Here is a 21399-nt window from a genome sequence, read left to right as displayed (position 1 = left end):
ATTGAGAAGTTTCAATGAATCTCATCTAAACCTAGGAATTCTCAAATACATTTAGAACTTAAAGTTAGGTTTTCATGGTGGAGAATTAGTGAATCGTCATTCACTTACCTTCAAATTGTTTGCATGTTAGATTACGGCATCCCTTTTCTAATATGTAAATATTGTTGTTGGATCCTAGCCCTAATTTTACTTATTGGGTGATAATTAGGGATTCATATTCTAATCTATCTTTGTCCTTTCTATTTGTAGATGTCGAACGCAAACAACACTGTTGCTAGTTCATTCACATTGATGAGCCTTTGTCAAAAGGTCACTTTCGATGGGACGAACTTTAGCGAATGGATAAGATACATTCGCACTATTGCTCGCTATGAGGACAAAGAGTATGTCCTCGATGAGAAGCTCGAGAAAATCAACCCTGAAATCGCTACTCCGACTGAAATGACCGCTTTTGAAACTCACGAGCGTAATGCAACGAAGGTACATTGCATCATGATTGCCACTATAAACTCCGAATTCTAAAAGTCCTATGAGGACATGTACCCGTACGAGATGCACCAAGACTTGTTGGAGAGATACTACCAAAATGCGAGACAAGAGCGTTATGAGATTTTCACTAACATGATTTCCGCTAAGATGGGTCATGGAGAGTCTCTTACCGTGCACCTGCAAAAAATGCAAAGGTATGTCGACCATCTTCGCAAGTTGAATGTTGACTTTGGGGAAGACTTGGCGATCGACATGGTGCTTCACTTTTTACCTCCAAGCTACAATCAATTTAGGATGACCTACCACATGAACAAAGAAGAGGTCACCCTAAGCAAGCTACAAGGTCTCTTGAGAGTCGCTGAGGGCAACTTCAAGGACAAGTCTGTTGCACCAACTCCCAATCCACCCGCTGCTCCTGTCTTGGCTATTGGACAAGGAAGGGGAAATAAGAGGAAGGATTCATCTAAGAACCATCGCAAGGTTAAGTCCCAAGATGGTGCCTCTTCTAGTGGGACCAAAGTTGATCCTGCTAAACCCTGCCCTAACCCAAAGGAGGCAGAGTGCTACCACTGCCACAAGATAGGAAATTGGAAGAGAAGCTGCCCAGAGTACCTGCAAGCCATCAAGGAAGGAAAGATCAAGCCATCTTTCGTAGGACTAAGAACAAATAGAGACGTGGAGCATGGAAGAATAAATCTAATCATGGGGAACAGAAGATTGTCGCCTGTGACCAAGATTGGAGTGTATTCTTTAGTGCTTAGGAATGGTTTATCTTTAGATTTGAACAATTGTTGCTATTCGCCAGAAATAGCTAGAAACATCATTTCATTTCATGGTTTGTATAGACAAGGTTTTAGATTTTCTTTTAATGAGAATGGTTCTATTTTAGCTTATCTAAATAGTGTCTTTTATTTTGAAGCTATACCATGTAATGGAATTTATGAAACCATTATGATTGTAGATAACTTAGGAAATGATGTTTTATGCATGGATTCTTCCAATAGTATGGATAGAGCATCCTTGTGGCATTTTCGTCTTGGACATGTCAACAAGAAGCGCATAGCCCAACTCCAAAAGGATGGAGTGTTGGAGTCATTCGACCTTAAGGAAGATGACACATGCGAGTCTTATTTACTTGGAAAGATGACTAAGGCAGTGTTTGTTTTTTGTCTGCAGATCTGCGAAGCCTCTTCTGTCTGTGCCGCGCAGACCACGCGCAGACATTAGCCTTCGCAGACTGTTTGTTTTTCTGAAGACTGCAGAAATGAGCCGAGTACCATACGTTTCCCCAGTTGACTCAATCATGTATGCTATGACTTGTACTCGCCCTGATGTAGCCTTTGCTTTGAGCATGGTTAGCAAATATCAAGGGAATCCTGGCAGAGCACATTGGATTGCGGTGAAGAATATCCTTAAGTACCTTTGGAGGATGAAGGAATGGTTCTTAGTCCTCGGAGGGAGTGATGACTTGAAGGTGCGAGGGTATAGTGACGCCAGCTTTTAGACCGACAGGGACAAATACCATTCGCAGTCGGGCTGGGTCTTTACCCTGAATGGAGGAGCAGTGACTTGGAAAAGTTTCAAGCAGGAAACCGTAGCTGATTCAACGTGCGAATCAGAGTACATTGCAGTGAGCGAAGCGTCGAAGGAGGCAATATGGTTGAAGAACTTCATCGGTGATCTTGGAGTTGTACCCGCCATAAAGGAGCCCATGGAGATTTTCTGTGATAATGAAGGAGCGGTTGCCTTGACCAAGGAACCAAGGGATCATGGTAGATCTCGACACATCGACAGAAAATATTACTTTATTAGACATCGTGTAGAAGAAGGACAACTCGTAGTGAAGAGGATATCATCAGAGGATAACCCAGCAGATCCGCTTACGAAGGGACTGAGTAGGGTTAAGCACTTACAGCATGCTAGGAGTATTGGGCTGAAGGATGATATTAGTATAGATTACATAGTAGTAGAAACGTGTAATAGATAAATGTAATTAACATTTGATGATTAAATAAAAGAGTATTATTTATGAGTAATGTTACTGTCTTATGTTAATTGTTTAACAATTGTTTCATTTTGCATGTTTTGACATCCAGAATAATTGAGTTTATTAAGAATAATCGAATTATTCAAATTGTCCACAATCGTTCATATGTTGGAAGTAGATATGAATAAAGATTTTCATGAATTGGTGTGTAGATTGTCTAAATGGTATTAGACATAGCAAAGGGTTGCTGCAACGTTCATGAGTGCTTATGAACTAGTTTTGAGCATTGGAACAAACCCGCGCTTGCTGGAATCACCTTATGGAATATGATATAAAAGGGTGATCGCAAGACGATAATATCATATAGTCTTAAAACCTAGATATATGGTTTGTTATTTGTTAATTGGTTGTACATTGATAATGCGAAAACGCATCAGTAACTCAGTGTTATAAAACGCATTGTTGTGTATAGTTGATTAATGAATAAGTAAATGCATATAAGTCGAAGTTTATCTGTTACTTTTATCCCCAGAGGGTAAAAGCGATATCTCGGCCGCTCGATGATTTGATTTGACTTATGTGCCGGGCCCGGTCAGAACTGAATTGATGTGTTCGATTAAGTTCTATGTTGAATAAATCGGAGATCGAGAAACCAAATGTTAGACAAATTATTCCATAGAATTGTCAGCATGATATTTAACAGAGGACTGTACGATCCCTTATCTAAAGGACAAGATTGATTAGATCAGAGTTTGACAGCGTCTTTGAGAGCTACGATTGCAAATAGAATTGTACTTGTGCATATAGTTACTAGACTTATCCAAGTGGAAGATTGTTGGAATAGTGTCTAAGGCTACAACTATATTAGGCAAGTATTTGACATGATTGTGCATGGTCCTTTTGGGTTGCCTACACCATAGCAACTTGACAGGATAATTTATTATGAGAGAATAAGTATTATTAAAATATTATGAGAATAATATAAGGAATAATAATATTGTTATTTCATTAATACAAGTCATAAAATTAATTAGAATTAATTTGGTGACTTAAAGAGATTAATTAGATAAGAGGGTATAAACTGTCAATTGTTTGATAGTTACACTTTGGGCTGTAAATCATTCTTGGATAGGGTTGGACGATTTCAAGGGCTTGGGATAAGCCACAAATCGTCCAAGGCATTCTCATGGAAAGGATTTGGATTGTTTTGAAAAAGATTATCCAACTAGGGTTTAAGGGTGAAACCCTAGGAGCCTTACAAGTATAAATAGACCCCTAGGGCAAGGGAAATCGTAACCTCTGCTAAAGCAAAGAAACCCTAGCCGATTTCTATTCCCTCTCCTCTCTCTCAAATCATCCTCTTGCTAGTTGGTGTTTGTAAGCCATTAGAGGAGTGACAATTGTGACTCTAATGCTCCAAGAACAAGAAGATCAAACAAGTATTTCAAGGTAAGCTTCTAACTCTAATTTTGTATTGTTCTTATAATCTATTAGCCATTAGAAGTCTTGGATTCAATGCATGTTTAATTAGAGAAACCTAGATCCAAGCATTAGGGTTTGCATGTGCACATAGGGATGTTCATATGGCCAAAAGCCATCAAATATGGCATTCTAAATGATCTCACGATGTGAGTATATGCATTTCACGCCATGATAATCATTAGTCTCGATTATTTTGCCCTGTAGTGGCACATGACGTGAGCCATAGATGGTCACATTGTCGGGGCTATTGACTGTTGACTTTTATTGACTGTTGAGCGTTGACTTTTTGATGAGTTTGACTTTGGGTCAAACTTGAAGGATTTGGGCCGTTGATTAAGACTCTTCTATGTTTTGGTGTTAGAGGGCTCGTAGGAGCAAGCATTGCAAAAAGGGAGCACGTCGCATTGTTTTCGGGTTCTTCGATTAAGATGAGTCTTCCTCACTGTACCCATGAGTCTAAGGCACCAATGCCGGTCCAGTATTTTTGGTTATCATTTATTAGAAGGGTGCCCTAGTGGCTGTATGTAACCATGTAGGATAGACTGAGGACTCTTTATATAGGCTTTCTAACCTATTCCTTGCTTTGTTGTGGCTGGAGAGTAGGATCATCTGCCCGGGTGTCTATCTCACCTCTGGGTACATATGGTTATGCATTCCTTGTAGAGTTGGTTATGTATCCTTGTGTAAGGGATGTTGCTATCTTGTAGTGATCTATTATATATATATATATATATATATATATATATATATATATATATATATATATTGGTGTGGTAGGATATAACAGTAGTGGTATGTTGGTTAGAGTACCAGTAGGTTGGTTATCGTCTAGTGGAGTGCCCTAAGGGCTATATTTCTAACATCCATAAATTTTCAGTAAAATTTGAGCTTTCCAAAACAATCCTTTTTCTACAAAAACCGTTTTTTTTCCAAAACATTTATTTAAAATCGGAATCATTTACATATAGTTTTCAAAACATTCACATTATCAGAGTTTCCCAGAAAACCATAAGTTCAAAACGCGAGGATGTGTACGATCATGCCTTCGCCTTTCCAAAACATCTGCAGCATTAGAAATAATAAACTGAAACCGTAAGCACAAAGCTTAGTGAGTTTACCCAAAGTACCACCACACAAGTAGTAACACATATACAAATAATAGCATGCATATAGAGTCTTCAGCATGACTGGACCACCTCATCGGGACTTCAGCCTATCTGGACCAATCTAAGAGACTTCAGCTTGCCTGGACGGCCTCACCGGGAGTTCAGCCTATTTGGGTCGATCTCAGAACCTTCAGCATGTCTAGTCCGCCTCATAGGGCCTTTAGCTTGTTTGGATCGTTCTCCAGGCCTTCGGCCTGATTGGTACACCCCAATAGGCCTTCATTGTATGCGGGCCACCCTGGGTATATTGGCCTTCAGCACAAAGCAGGCCCGCCTCAACCCAACCACACACACACAATCCATGTCGACATATAGCAGATAGGCATACATATAATGTACTGATATAAACATTACCGAGTTTGTTGACTGACAGCACAAAGCAGCGCCGTCTCAACCCAACCATACCACATCAACACAAGCTACTGGAGAAGATATAGCCAAAACATATAACAGGCAGATCTAAATGATCCCTAAGCATATCAATATCCTATCTACCAGGATACCGATCTAACAGATCACTGCAATACTCAATCATAAGTTAATCGGGATAACAATCCAGGGGCCGACATTGGTGCCTTCGACCCTGTTAGTACATTGAGGAAAACTCACCACGAATGCAGAAGCTCTTGGGAAGAAATCCTTACCTGCTGCCCCGCCGACTTTCCTATCTATCAATACCAAGACAAGATAAAATCTTATTTAATAGGCCAAAACCCTCAAGTTTGGCCCAAGGTCAAACTTGGTCAAAAGTCAATGGTCAACGAAAGTCAAAGTCAACAAAAATCAAACTTCACGGCGCACTCAGCTCGTACGCATGGCATACTTACCAATCAGAATCAGGACCCCATACGAGTACGCACAGCGTACTCGAAGGTACGCCCCGCGTACCCGGCCAAATGACACTTTTCCATTAAGTGCTTAATCTATTAAGTCCTTTCATCCAACACTTAGATATAGTCCCACAACATCATTCTAATTCATAAAGTTTCCACTTTATGACTTTCCATGTCAAGAATAGGTCCAAAAGCTACAACATTAACTTATTAATCCATTATATACTCTTATGGAAGGTATAGAAGGATCAAGATTACATTTTTATGGATCCTAAAAGCTCCATAATGGATAAAATTTCCAACTTTATCCATTAGAATGGTCCAAACCACCAAGATCTAGCCTTTAAGCATCTAACGTGACCAAAAGTGCATCTTTTTCAAATTAATCCATCAACTCTAAGTCTCCAACATTTAGAACCAAATTACAATGATATTTAGATGGGTAAAGTTTCCAAATTTATCCATAACAAGGTCACAAACTTTCAAGATCTAAACTTTATGCACTAAAATGATCAAAATCTCATAACAACCAAAACTAGCTAGATCTAACAAATGCATCATCAAGATTCAAACTTTAAACCTCTAGAAGATACATCAAGGTGAACAAAGTCCAGATCTACAAGCTTCAATGCAACCAACAATTCTACATTAAGTTCCTTCTTCTCCAAGGTGAACCATGCATACTCAAAAGCACTCAAAATCACCTTATTTTATCTCACGAGGCTCATCTAATGTTAGGGTTTCATGAAACGGGTGTTGGAAGGGTGGAGGTTGAGAATGGAGTGGGTTTTGGGGAGTTAGGATCTTAAATAGGGATTAAACCACAAAAATAGAGTTTGGGCACTGATTGAGTATGCCCAGTGTACTCATGATTCTATTAGTACGCCCAACGTACACCTTTTTGCACGCCCAGCGTACTCAACTTGGTCCAAAACCACCTAAACTTCGAATGATCAAAACTTCTTCGTTCTAACTCCATTTTCGATGTTCTTTATATCCACAGAAAGGTATTTAGGAGTTCTGAAATCCTATCTAATTACTTTTAACGTAAAACATATCGAACTAAAATCCATAATACATAAAAGAAGTCTGAAACACTACATTCCCATTTTACCCTTTGACTCCAAAGTGCAAACCGAACTATTGGGTCACATATCTACAATACCCACATCCAAATGGGCCAAAATATTACCTTTTAAAAGGCCCTAATCCTTATGATGACCATCCTTTGGGCCACAGCCTCTAATTAGGAATTGATTCAGAACAGATCGTTACAACTCTCCTCCACTTAGACCCGATTTCGTCCTCGAAATCATTCCTTACCATCCCTGGCAACCCGACATCCTGATGGGCACATCCACAACCATGAAGTATGACGACCTTATAAGGAGACTAACTCCATAGAAAATTCCAACCCGAAGATAATAAATCCATAATCCCAGGTAGCCAATCAACCATACTTCACCTGAAAATCTGCAATCCGGAAACTTGAATTTGGTGTGACTCCTCGATAGACCACGCATACTAACCATCACTAATTCCCTTCCATTTATTCCTTAAACAAACTACTCAACCCGGGAAACCTAAGGTTCCTACCAGAAAACAGAACCACAAATCATAATCTGCTGCCGATAACTCTTTACTGGACAAATGGGATTCAATAATCCTTCCAGAGAAAGATAATTATGATGGAAAAAATTCCTAGGATATGATGAATAATGGGAGACAACTGGGAGATGAACCTTATTGTGCCGACCGACAATGCTTCCTTTAACTCCCGAACCAATATACACATCACTACTAGCCCATAACCACAAATACCCATGACTGGTCCGATCAGCCTCGGGTTGGAATACCAATATGTCGAACCCAATCAAGCATCGGGTTGAAATTCTCACAGTTTATTGGCCTACCCTTTGAACACTACCGCCCCCTGAGCCTCCGTGCCTACGACTTACAGTCGGCCCAAACCGGGCACCTTGGCCTACTCATAGAGCAGGACTACCTCAACCCATCCAAATACAATGTGTCACCATAGGCAATCAGGAGAAAGATCTAACCCGATTCCCAGAACCTAAAAAGACCAGGACATTCTAACCCAGCAACCATCGATGACATCATACCTTTCGCCTGAAACTTGCGACTCGCACCACAAACCAAAAGATTCCCCCACTTACCTCACTGACCTCCAGAATGCATGTCTCACACGGATACACTTACGATTCTATATACAAGTTTCCATAATAAGCCATCCTGAAATGGCCATCCATGAATACACCCCAAGTTTCTGACTGAAGAGACCACAAATCATGCAGAAAAGATCCTCAAATAGGTCGATAGTGAACCTCTCCTAATCTGAATCCATATGATACACCAAAACCTTAGTATGACCTTTGACTCCCTGCCAAGCCATTACCAACCTCCGAACCCATGAAAGGAGATGATCAAATAAAGAACTTCCGCATTTTATCCAATCCCTAAAAATAACTTGCGAACAAACAAAAATACAGAGCAAACATTCCACAGATTCACTCTAATACCCGACTGGCACTCCCAACGGCCCTTGACCGCTCCCTATCCAAACCAACTGATTTTTAGGTTCTCTGATGCCCATCAACGTGTCACTACCAAGAGTATAAAAAATAAATTAAATGAATAATCCTGACCATTAGGCCCACAATCCATGACTGGAATGCTCCTGATCTCAAACTGACCTTATCGGTATTACATTGCTTACCCTACCTTATGGGTCCTAATGATACTCTCCTCTTTTCTCTGCATTGAGGGGACCTAATCACCATCCAACTAAACATTGAACGTGCACCACTATGCTGCAATCCTACCATGTACGATTCACTTAAAGAACAAGCTGCTACCCAAGTAAAAGCTTACGAACCCATGGTCGCACCCACCCCAAGGATAGGATAATGGTCAAACTCTTGACCCAATTCGTAGGCTATAACCCAACAGAACCATACATATTCTTCGGTAAACCCAAACTTCATACAAAAGGAAAGATTCCCCAAGATAAAGCAACACACCACCTCCATCAATAATAGGTGACATTCACATCACTGATTGAAACAATATCCCATACTTGATCGAGACTGCACGGATCCTACCCACACAAAAGTTGCCCGAGAAGAATTCCAAGATGATCTCTAAGGTTTTCAAACCCGAGTCTGATATGAATAAGAAATTCCACTGAAACACTAAGGGTGAACATACCTAGGTACCAAGGGAAACATAAGCACACTGTGCTGGAGGGTGGGTGATGCATTCCTTGTTCTTAACTGTCGCCTCTTGAATCCTTCGAGGAATTTCCGCTGAAAGATGAACTCAACGACCAATAGTCGAGGACATCTTGACACCTAAACCAGGGAATCATAAACCGACCTGGAGCTGAACATACTCGCTTCTGGAGAGGTTCACCGATCAATATCTAGCTAACAAATCTGAAAATAGCAGTCTAAACAGCTACTGGCAAAACCTTTAATGCCTGACACTTAACCTGAGGATTCCCAATTCTTCCCCATTTAGGGTTCTAACAACCACATAATGGTTCGAGATCAACTCACAACTCAAACCTGCTCAACCAGGTATGATCATTCCTGACCATAGAATGAATAACGTATACAAAATGATCCTCCCGCTACAGATAACTTCGAACCCAAGAGAAACATGAATTTCAACTGAAGACTTCTGGCATGCAGAATCGCATACAAGCACCCCTAATAACCCAAAAAAATAGCAGAAAGTCATCCCGAGATATAACTTACCCAATACAGCAAAATTAAAACATAATATAATTCCCGATACCACCCTGAAGAATACAGGGGATGACACACCCTCAAAGCATCCGAAGAAATCCTAACCTCCGCCTCCTTAGTTACCCTGACCAGCCTGAGAGTACGCCGGAAGACTCCCCTTTGATCCCAGGTGACATGAACTAATCAACAGGATTCCCTTCCCTGCTTGCACTCCCAATGAAAATCCGATGCCAAACTTTCCCGTCTCTTGAGATTAGGTGCTCTTACTTGCCTCACAAGATACTTATGTCTCATCAATCCACCTGCGCTCACCAACACTGAAATACTGCCGCTAACTACTACGATCATCTGACCCCGAGCTGGAGATACAACCTGATCCTGGGGTCACAAGCTTGCTCACTCCTTCAAATTCAGAAAACTAAAAGGGTATAATCCTTGCCATAGATAACAAAATTCCAATCCATCAATCAACCATCCAACTTCCAGCTGCAAACTCAAGCCGATAATAATCATCGCTCCCTTCCTGAGTCACGCGACTCGTATCCCGACCTCTAGAAAAGCCCCCAAAGCCTAAAACCAAAACTCCCTAGGTATGCACAAAACAACCAAAATTAATACCACCACTGGGCTCACACCAAATACCACGAGCATCCTCATGTCGGAGCGGCCACAAGCAAAAGATTGGCATGAACAGAAACAATTTCACGAATCATGGTTTCCAACCATGTTATCTTTCCTGACCAACCCTTTGAATCCTCGAGATTTTCCTTGATTCGAGTATAGATCCTGTGCTTCCAGTAGTACAGGCCCAATACTACCTTTCATACCTATCCAACCTTTCTTCAAGGATCATCTCGGGTCCTCCAAGACCTAGTCATAAAATACTCCTGAAACCTGGTCAACAGTGAAACAACCACACTAAATACTCCCTAGGCTACCTTAGGACTCACCACACCACCTCTGCCATCATCTACTGAAGAACCCTTATCGATGCCAGCTAACCACTTCACGAATACAATTACATGCAACCAGGCTTAAATAATCCTTCGACTAAAGCACCCACCCTACAACGGTTTGACTAAGACGAGAGCTGCGTAATAGGTCCAAGTCCTATATCCTAAGATTATTTAACCCTCATAGCATGTAATTTTAATGTATTCATTTGATGGTTAGCTCCCATCAACATGGGTCCTACAAATCACAAAGCAAGCAACATTAGAGTAGAGAAGATGACTAGCACTAAGATGCAAGAAAATAGGACATATCCTCCAATGAAATCCTCAATCTTAAACTTCCAACACTTGCATGCATCTTCGCGCTGCCCTCACTCTCTCGAAAGTGGCTAATCCTTCCTTATGCCGACCCGCTATGAACTGTGCTCAACCAGGGAAACTACCACTACCTCATCCAATAACGCTACTGGCCAGCTGACCCTATACGACTCATCTATACCACGGTTACCATACGACTCTTCATTGGTGCCCGATGACAATCGCATGAATACAATCACATATCTCACAGTTTAAACGATCCTAGGCTAAAAGATTCTATCCCACAATGCTTGGACTCAGAAGAGAGTTACGCAGCAGGACCAATCCTCTCAGCCTAAGATCCTTTAAACCATGCGACATGTGACTTAGAGTATCCACTTAATAGCCAGTTCACACGCGAAAGAGTCACAAATCATCCAACAAGAAAACTTTATTGGAATTATGGCATCACATAATCAGGCAATTCTACCATGCAATTCCTGAAGATCTCTAGCCTATTGTTAGAGTGATCTTCTAACATATCATAACATAACATAAGCTCAAATAACTGTATGGTAATTTACGGTCTACTTACTGGCTTCGGCTGATCGTACACATCACATCCTCTTTGATTATTTGAAAACCATTAAAAAATTTGTTTTGAAAACCCTTTTTCCTTAGTTTGAGACTGGATTCACACGAGTGTTCCTTCAATTCACTCAAACCAAGGCTCTAATAATAACTTGTAACATCCATAAAATTTCAGTAAAATTTGAACTTTCCAAAATAATCGTTTTTCTATAGAAGTGTTTACAAAATCTTTGTTACCAAAACATTTATTTAAATCCGGAATCATTAACACATAGTTTTCAAAACATTCACATTACTAGAGTTTCCCAGAAAACCATAAGTTCAAAACGCGAGGATGTGTACGGTCACGCTTCGCCTTGACAAAACATCTGAAGCACCTGAAATAATAAATTAAAACCGTAAGCACAAAGCTTAGTGAGTTTACCCAAAGTACCAACACACAAGTAGTAACACATATACAAATAATAGCATGCATATAGAGTATTCAGCATTACTGGATCACCTCACTGAGCCTTCAGCTTATCTGGACCACTCTCAGAGCCTTTAGCCTATCTGGACCACCATACTGGGCCTTCATCCAATTTGGGCCAATCTCAGAACCTTCAGTATGTCTGGTCCGCCTCGCTGGGCCTTCAGCCTATCTGGATCGTTCTAAGGGCCTTCGGCCTGACTGGTACGCTCCGATAGGCCTTTAGTCTATCCGGGCCGCCCTGGATATGTTGGCCTCAACACGAAGCAGCCCCGCCTCAACCTATCCACACACACACACAAGCCTTGTCAACATATAATAGATAGGCATACATATAATGTACTGATATAAACATTACCGAGTTTGTTGAATGGCAATACAAAGCAGTACAGTCTCAACCCAACCATACTACATCAACACAAGCTACTGGAGAAGATATAGCCATAACATATAACAGGCAGATCTTATCAATCCCTAAGCATATCAACATCCTATCGACCAGGATACCGATCTAACATATCACTACAATACTCAATCATCAGATAATCGAGATAACAATCCAAGTGTTGGCATTATTGCCTTGGACCCTGTTAGTATAGTGAGGAAAACTCACATCGAATGCAGAAGCTTCTAGGAAGAAATCCTTAGCTGCTGTCCTACAAGCTTTCTGAGCTATCAATACCAGGACCAGATAAAATCTTAGTTATTAGGCTAAAACCCTCAAGTTTGGCCCAAGGTCAAACTTGGTCAAAAGTTAATGGTCCATAGAAGTCAAAGTTAACAAATCAAACTTCAGGCTGAGTACACCCAACATAGTCAACTCGTACGCATGGCATACTTACCAACCGGAATCGGGACCCCATACGAGTACGCACAGCATAATCGAAGGTACATCCCGCGTACCCGGCCAAATGGTACTTTTCCATTAAGTGCTTAATCTCTTAAATCCTTTCATCCAACACTTAGATCTAGTCCCACAACATTATTCTAAGTCATAAAGTTTCCAACTTTATGAGTTTCCACGTCTAGAAAAGGTCCAAAAGCTAAAACCTTAACTTATTAATCCATTAAGACATCATGATACTCTCATGGAAGGTATAGAAGGATCAAGACTACATTTTTATGGATCCTAAAAGCTCCATAATGGATAAATTTTCCAACTTTATCCATTAGAATGGTCCAAGCTACCAAGATCTAGCCTTTAAGCATCAATTGGGACCAAAAGTGCATCTTCAACTTAACCCATCAAGTCCAACTCTTCAACCTTTAGATCTGAATCAAAATGATGTTTAGATGGAAAAAGTTTCCAACTTTATCCATAACAAGGTCAGAAACTTTCAAGATCTAAACTTTATGCACTACATTGTCCAAAAGATCATAACATCCAAAACTAGCTAGATCTATCTTGTGACACCCCCGAACGAGATGGCGGAAACGTCCGGGGGCTCATGTGACTAAGAATTGAGTAATCATCACAATGAATATACATGAAAGGTAACAAATTTGTCACCAACATTACATAATATAACCAGCATTGTTCACATCAAGTGCGTTGTTAAAATACATAAGTTCAAATTGTTAAAAGTAAGATAGGTCCTGTTACATAAAACAAAACCATACACACGATTACATGAGAATACAAGTTATTTGAAAATGGTCAACATATATAATATTGGTGATTTCATAAGTATGTTGAGTAAAAGTGTTTGTATCTTTCATAAAAACCCAGAAAATCCGATATTTTCTGTAAAATGTCTGAAAATGATGTGAAAATCAAGTATAAATGCATGTGTGAATTTCGTAGTTATAACTTGTACGAGTGTAGTTTAGATTCATTGTATTGTGAATAAACGATAAATGTATATGGATAATTTTCTCATAAAATCCTATATTTTCTGTTTTATAACAACGTCTAGATTCTTGTATTGTTAAATAAGTCGTTTTTACATTGATATAATCGAGGAGTTTATCTTCGAAAGGTTAAATTTTTGGTATTGAATCCCTATATGAGCCATTATAACCATGCATGATAATGACTAGGTTGCCCATCTTGGTATTTTTCCAAATGCCGGTCTTGCTAAGGATTTTGTCGCCCTAAACTGGCCTAATCTAGCTGTAGCGAAGAGTTAAGGTGTAGGGGGTCACCCTATATAGATATATAAACAAACTCCCGCTTTCCTACCATGAAACTCTGGTTATAACTACAGGCTACGATTGTACACTCAGAGGTGCCAACCGACATGTCTCACTAGATTTTCAACCCCTTTTGTACTATGTTTAATATTTATGTATATGTGGTATGTTTTTGTATTCGAAAGGAACATATATAAGTATACGAAGTTTAATGATTACGCAAAGGTATATTACGGCCTACTAACATGTGAAATTTCCATTGCAAGCCCTATTAGCATGTAATTAGACCACAAAGGCCCAATAACATATAAGAGGGTAATTTAGGCCTAATAGGCATGTAAATGGGCCGCAAAAGCCCAATAAACATGTAATCCATAACTTAGGCCCAAGTTAATATGTAAGTGGGTCGCAAGACCCAATAAACACGTCATGGAAAACATTAGGCTCAATATACACTTAATTAGGCCCTTAGGGCCCAATGGCCAAGTAACGTGAACATTAGGCCCAATAAATAGTTATCGACGTATTCCGTTTGTTTATTTTAGCTCAAGATTTAATAGATTGATGATAAAAATCCTCTTTTTGTAAAAACGACGTTTTTTTGCCAATAATCCTCAAAATTTTAACTAAGGGCCAAAGTTTTGTAAAAATGACACTTTAGTCCATAATTTATAACAATTTGCAATTTTGTCCCAAATGTCTAAAAATTTACGGTTTTAGCCCAAAAAGTTATATTTTCACATTTAGGACCCTGTTTTGCAGAAAAGTGCATTTTCAGCCCCTTGTTTGTAAAAATTTACACATTCGGCCCAATTTTGGAAAATTTTACATTTTTGGTCCAATTTGAAAATAAATGTTATTTTCACCCCTAAGAATTCACACAAAACATGCATATAGCACATATATATAAACAATTTACTTGCATTCTCCCCCAAAAATCATATGAAAACAAAAAACAAAGGGGGTATGAACTCACCTTTGCTTGATGTTTTGGTTTTTAAAGAATAAGTGGAATAGATTTTTGGTCTTAGCACACCTTTGATGTAGATCTCGAGCTTACGGGATTTTCTAAGAGTATGATCACCAAAAATGGTTAAGAGAAGTGATCTAACATGAGAAAAGAGTTATATAATCTTGGATATGTTCAAACTTACCAAGAAATGATGATATTCTTATGAAAATCCTCTTGAAACACAAGCAAAATTTAGAGATTTTGGAGGGAGAAGGAGAAGAATGCTTGAGAGTGATTAATTAATATGTTTGAAGGAGTTTGTGTATGTGTGTTATGGCTCTCGGCCGAGAGTAGAAGAAGACAGCAGAGAGAGGTAGTGAGGTGACTAGCATGGATGTATGGGGGCCTTGGATGGATACATGTTGAACAAAATGGAGGTGGCACCTCCAAAGACAACCCCCCCCCCCCCCCATTTCACTTTTTTTTTATACATGGGCCAAGAAGAAAGGGTGGAGTAGTTTGGGCCCATTAACTTTAGTTAGGATCTTTGGATCCTAAACATAATTTTTTTAGCCCATTGGGCCCTTGGATGCATTCACGGCCCAAATAGAATAAAAGAATGGGCTTATGGATCACTAAGGTTAATTAGATTAGTTATGGCCCAATAAGGCCCATTAGGGTTAGAATGAGTCATTATAGACCTAAATGGTCCCAAATGTTTTAGATTTATGAATCGGGTTCAATTAGGATCCAATTAGGGCTTCTAAGTCCAATACAGTTGATTTGGGTGCTTATTGGTCCATTAGGCCCAATAAGGAAATCCTAGTCCAATATGGACTCAAACCGGGATTCTTAGGGTTTTCAGACTCTTTGATGAACATAATTGATGAATCTAAATGCGCATTGAGTGAGATTTACTTAGAGTACATGTTTTACAATAGATGAACGGTTACACATTAATAGAATTTCCTAGCTAAAATGCTAGTTGTGACATCATCTCCCCGTTAGAGGGAATTTTGTCCCGAAATTCTTTTGAAAACTATGATCGTGAAGGAAAGAATAAGTGAGGGTACTTTTTCTTCATCTGGTCTTCACGTTCCCACGTGAATTCCAGTCCGTGTTTTGCGCTCCATCGAACCTTCACAATCGGGACGCGACTTTGCTTTGTACGCTTTACCTCCCTATCCATAATCTCGACTAGTTCTTCGAAGAACAGGAGGTTTTCATTTATCTCAATCTCTTCTAAAGGGACGACAAGGGTTTCATTTGATAGACACTTTTTCAGATTCGAGACGTGGAACATTGGGTGTACGTTGCTGAGGTTGGCGGGTAGCTGCAACTTGTACGCCACTGGACCAATCCTGCCAAGAATCTCGAACGGTCCAATGTACCGTGGGTTTAATTTTCCTCTTTTCCCAAATCGAATCATTCCCTTCCATGGAGTGACCTTTAATAGCACGCGATCCCCGACTTGAAATTCTAGTGGCTTTCGCCGTTTGTCAACATAGCTCTTTTGTCGGTCTCGCGATGCTTGAAGTTGAGCTTTGATTTGGACTATCTTCTCAGTTGTTTCATGAATGTCTTTGGGTCCTGTAAGAGAACTGGTCGACGATTTCCCTTTTGCTAGTTGAGTGTCACCCACCTCGGCTCATCATAGGGGCGATCTACATTTACGACCGTAGAAAGCCTTGAAGGGAGCAACCTTGATGCTCGTATGTTTACCGTTGTTATAAGAGAATTCGATCAAAGGCAAGTGGGCATCCCATGACTTTTTGAAGTCAATCACGCAAGCTCGGAGCATATCCTCGAGTGTCTTGATGGTACACTTACTCTGACCATTCGTCTGTGGGTGGTAGGCGGTGCTCATATCTAGCTGTGTTCCGATTGCCTTTAGAAGAGATTGCCAGAATCTTGAAGTAAATATGCTATCTCGATCCGAGATAATAGATACCAGCACTCCATGGAGTCTCACAACTTCCTTGAGGTAGATATGGGTCAACTTTTCCATCTTGTAGGATTCTTTTATTGACAGGAAATAAGCGGATTTTGTTAATCTATCGAAGATTACCTAGATAGCTTCCAATCCGTCTCCTGTCTTTGGTAATTTGGTCATGAAGTCCATAGTCACAACTTCCTTGAGGTAGATATGGGTCAGCTTTTCCATCCTGTAGGATTCTTTTATTGACAGGAAATAAGCGGATTTTGTTAATCTATCGAAGATTACCCAGATAGCTTCCAATCCATCTCCTGTCTTTGGTAATTTGGTCATGAAGTCCATAGTAATCCTTTCCTATTTCCACTCGGGTATCACTCGTTGTTGCAGTAGTCCTGAGGGCTTTTGGTATTCCATTTTCACCTTGGCGCAAGTAAGGCACTTGCCCACGAAAGTGGCTATCTCTGCCTTCATATTAGGCCACCAATATTGCTGCTTGATATCCAAATACATTTTGTCTGACCCCAGATGAATAGAATATCACATCCTGTGGGCTTCATGCATGACTACCTCTCTAAATCCCCCAATTTTAGGAGCCCAAATTCTATTCATGAATTAGTAGTTTCCGTTGTCCTTGACTTCGAGTTCCTTCTCCATTCCTCGTAGCGATACACTAACGACATTCTCTGGCTTTAATGCATTCAATTGGGCTTCCTTAATCTGTGAGGCTAGATGAGATTGGATGGTGATTAACAGGGTCTTCACACGACGACTTGAATACTCCTTTTGGCTCAGGGCATCAGCTACTACGTTAGCCTTGCCTAGGTGGTATTTGATTTCACACTCATAATCGTTTAATAGTTCAACCCATCTCCATTGCCTCATGTTTAGTTCCTTTTGATTTACAATGTGTCGGAGGCTCTTGTGGTTTGTAAATATGGTGCACTTGGTACCATAGAGGTAGTGCCTCCAAAATATTAGGGCGAAGACAACCGCCCCCAGTTGAAGATCATGCGTGGTGTAATTTATTTCATGTGTTTTCAGTTGTCTGGATGCATAAGCAATTACCTTCCCACGTTGCATAAGGACACAACCTAATCCCTGATTCGAAGCATCACAGTAAACTATGAAGTCTTCGGTTCCCTCCGGTAAGGATAGAACTGGAGCACTACAGAGGGCTTACTTCAAAGATTGGAAGGCAATTTCTTGCTTCTCGGTCCAGTTGAAAGGTACGCCTTTCTGAGTCAATGTGGTGAGGGATTTGGATATCTTGGAGAAGTTCTGAATGAATCTTTGGTAGTAGCCTGCGAGACCCAGGAATTAGCGAATTTCCGTTGGCGTTTTTGGAACTGCCCAGATTTCGATTGCTTTCATCTTGGAGGGGCCCACGTGTATTCCTTCCTGACTGACCACATGGCCTAGAAAGTTTATGCTATTAAGCTAGAATTCGTACTTGGAGAGTTTTGCATACAACTTTTTGGCCCGCGGGGTCTCTAAAATATGTCGGAGGTGTTGGCTATGATCTTCTTCACTTCGAGAGTACACGAGGATATCATCGATGAAAACGATTACAAATTTATCAAGGATTGGGTGGTAGACACGATTCATGAGGTCCATAAATGCAGCGGGGGCATTCGTCAGATTGAAGGGCATCACGACGAATTCGTAATGACCATAACGAGTTCAGAAAGTAGTCTTGGGAATGTCCTTATCTCGGACTTTGAGTTGATGATAACCAGATCTCAGATCTATCTTTGAAAAGTAACTAGCTCCTTGAAGCTGGTCAAATAGATCATCGATTCGTGGAAGTCGATACCGGTTTTTGATGGTGAGCTTATTTAATTCCCTATAGTCGATGCACATCCTGAAGGATTTGTCTTTCTTTTTAATGAAAAGAACCGGAGCTCCCTACGGCGAGAAGTTGGGTCTGATAAACCCTTTATTCTGGAGTTTGCTCAGTTGGCTTAATAATTCTTGCATTTCTGCAGGATCCAACCTATAGGGTGATTTGGTAATTGGAGTGGCTCCAGGCACTAGGTCGATTTGGAATTCAATTTTTTGGTCTGGGGGTATTCCCGGATGATCTTTTGGAAACACATCCAGGAAATCACACGCCACTGGGATGTTATGAATGCTCACTTCCTCTTTGGTTTTATCCACCACGTGAGCAAGGAATGCATAGTTCTTCTTCTATAGACACTTTTCCGCCTTGATACTCGAGATAAGGTGAAGGTTTGCGTCGGGTTTATCTCCGTTGATTATTAGAGTTTCGTGATTAGGAAGATGAAGGCGAACGACCTTCTTGTGACACATAATATCGGCATGATAGGGGCTTAACCAACCCATGCCGATGATCACATCAAAACTCCTAATATTTACAGGCATTAAGTTTATTTGGAAGGTGTGATTGTTTAGATTTAGTGTACACCCTACATAGATATCCTTAGTTGATTCAGTCTTCCCATTAGCCATTTCCGCCGTGAAGCGTTCATTAAGCTTTTGGGGCTGTTGTTTTAGTAATTATTTGAACTTATTACTCACAAAACTTCGCTCCACTCCGCTATCAAATAAGATGCATGCATACGAGTCGTTAAGTAGGAACGTACCGGTGACAACGGTTGGGTCCTGCACTGCTTCACCCTGACCCATTGTCAGTACTTTCCCTGCTGCTCCTGTCCCTTGATTGTTTGCATTGGGGCAGTTTCGCCTAATATGCCCAGTTTTCCCACATCTGTAACAGGTATAGCTAGCTCTAGTATTGGTTTTGTTGTTGTTTTTGTTTGTCATCTGGTTCTGTTGAAGTTGGGTCCTACAATACTTCGTTGTATGGCCTTTCCGATTGTACCTTGTGCAACTCATCTCTCTGCACTCCCCGTGATGGTAGAAGTTGCATTTGTTACACTTGGGGAGATTTCCCGAGTACTGCTTGGAAGCATTTGGTGTGGATGAGGCTGGAGCATTTGGTGCGGTAGTAGCTTGTGTTGTAGCATGGATAGACACCGTTTATTGCCTCGTAGACGATTCCGAGTTTTGCTTCACCTTTCACTTGTTTTTTCCCCTTCTTGTTTTCTTATTCCTTCTTAACTTCCGCTTCCACTATTTTGGCACCCTTCTTATTGCCGTGATCGTACAGTTTCTTGGCCAGTCTCTTGGCGCTATCAAACGTCTTAGGGTTTTCCGTAATGACATTCCCTTGGATATGTGGAGTCAGTCCCTAAATAAACCTTTCAATGTTTTTCTCTTCTGAGGTGATCATTCTGGGACACAGAAGAGATAGCTCACTAAACCGGGATATGTACGGGTCGATATTGGAGTTTTGAACTGTGAGGTTCCACAACTCTTGTTCCATCTTTTGTATCTGACCTCAATGACAATATTATGCTAAGATCATCTCCTTCAGCTCTTCCCAATGCATCACGTTCGCCACCGGGAGTGTCATGGCCTCTACGTGGCCATTCCATCAGGAGAGTGCTTGGTCAATGAACGTGCAGGCTGTGAACTTGACCTTACACTCATCCTGACATCCACAGATTTCGAAAACAGACTCTACTCTCTCAATCCATCTCTTCAGGGCTATGGCGCCTCCTGTCCCATTAAAGGTCTAAGGTTTGGCATTGGTGAAATCCTTGTAGGTGCATGTTCGTGTGGCTCCATGATTTGTTCCTTGATTTTTACTTCCAGTTCCCTATCCGTTGCCTTCTCCGTTGTTTCCATTGTGAATCTATGCAAGTGTTGTAGTGACCGCAGTGGACACTGCTGCCTGGAATGCAACCAAGTTTATTTCGGGCGAGGTTGGTGTTGCGTTGTTTCCATGGTTGGGTCTTTGACGCATCTTTTTGTCAGGGAAATTTGCCAAAAGGCATACAGTACATTGAAATATAAAATCCGGCAACATGACGAGCCTATGAGTAGTGTAATCACTTAAATATAGAGTCGATAGCACATAGCATAGTACGCCTAAGAGAATCCTAATACTAATAAGATATGCTACTAATCTTGATCCTACAGAGAAGTTTCTAAAGATAGTAGCGAAATCATATCCGAAAATGTTGTGCCAACAACTGATCCATCTCGTTCGTTTCTCCGATGATCTTTTCCCTTTGTTGCTCAGCTTGTACGGCTCGTGCCTCCATAGCAAACAGCTGCTGCCAAAGTGTGGCGACCTATGCTTCCAGAGAACGATCCTCACTAACGGGATCCGCTGATGGAGCAGGGTGGTTCTGGTGTGCCTCATCGGTAGGTGGTTCGTCAGGGGCCTCACTCACGTCCATATCTTGCTCCATGTCTTCGTCAGTCCCCTCAAACTCATAGTCGGTATTAGTGTACTAGTTGGGTCCAACGTCA

The 21399-nt window shown here is 40.7% G+C and overlaps 1 protein-coding gene across 1 annotated transcript in view; it reads right to left on the bottom strand.

The window, feature by feature from the left end:
* The window catches only part of LOC145040632 (uncharacterized), a 46935-nt gene extending 27093 nt beyond the window's left edge, over positions 1 to 19842 (bottom strand). The window contains exon 1 of the mRNA XM_078988541.1: positions 19662 to 19842. Within this exon, the coding sequence (XP_078844667.1) occupies positions 19662 to 19842 (181 nt within the window). The remainder of the gene's footprint in view (positions 1 to 19661) is intronic.
* Between the last annotated feature and the right edge of the window lie 1557 nt (positions 19843 to 21399).

The sequence above is a fragment of the Lactuca saligna genome, chromosome 4 (assembly GCF_052625555.1).
Source record: "Lactuca saligna cultivar CGN05327 chromosome 4, ASM5262555v1, whole genome shotgun sequence".
Lineage (NCBI taxonomy): Eukaryota > Viridiplantae > Streptophyta > Magnoliopsida > Asterales > Asteraceae > Lactuca > Lactuca saligna.
Note: the sequence above shows the minus strand (reverse complement) of the source record. Positions and strands in the feature narration are given on the sequence as shown.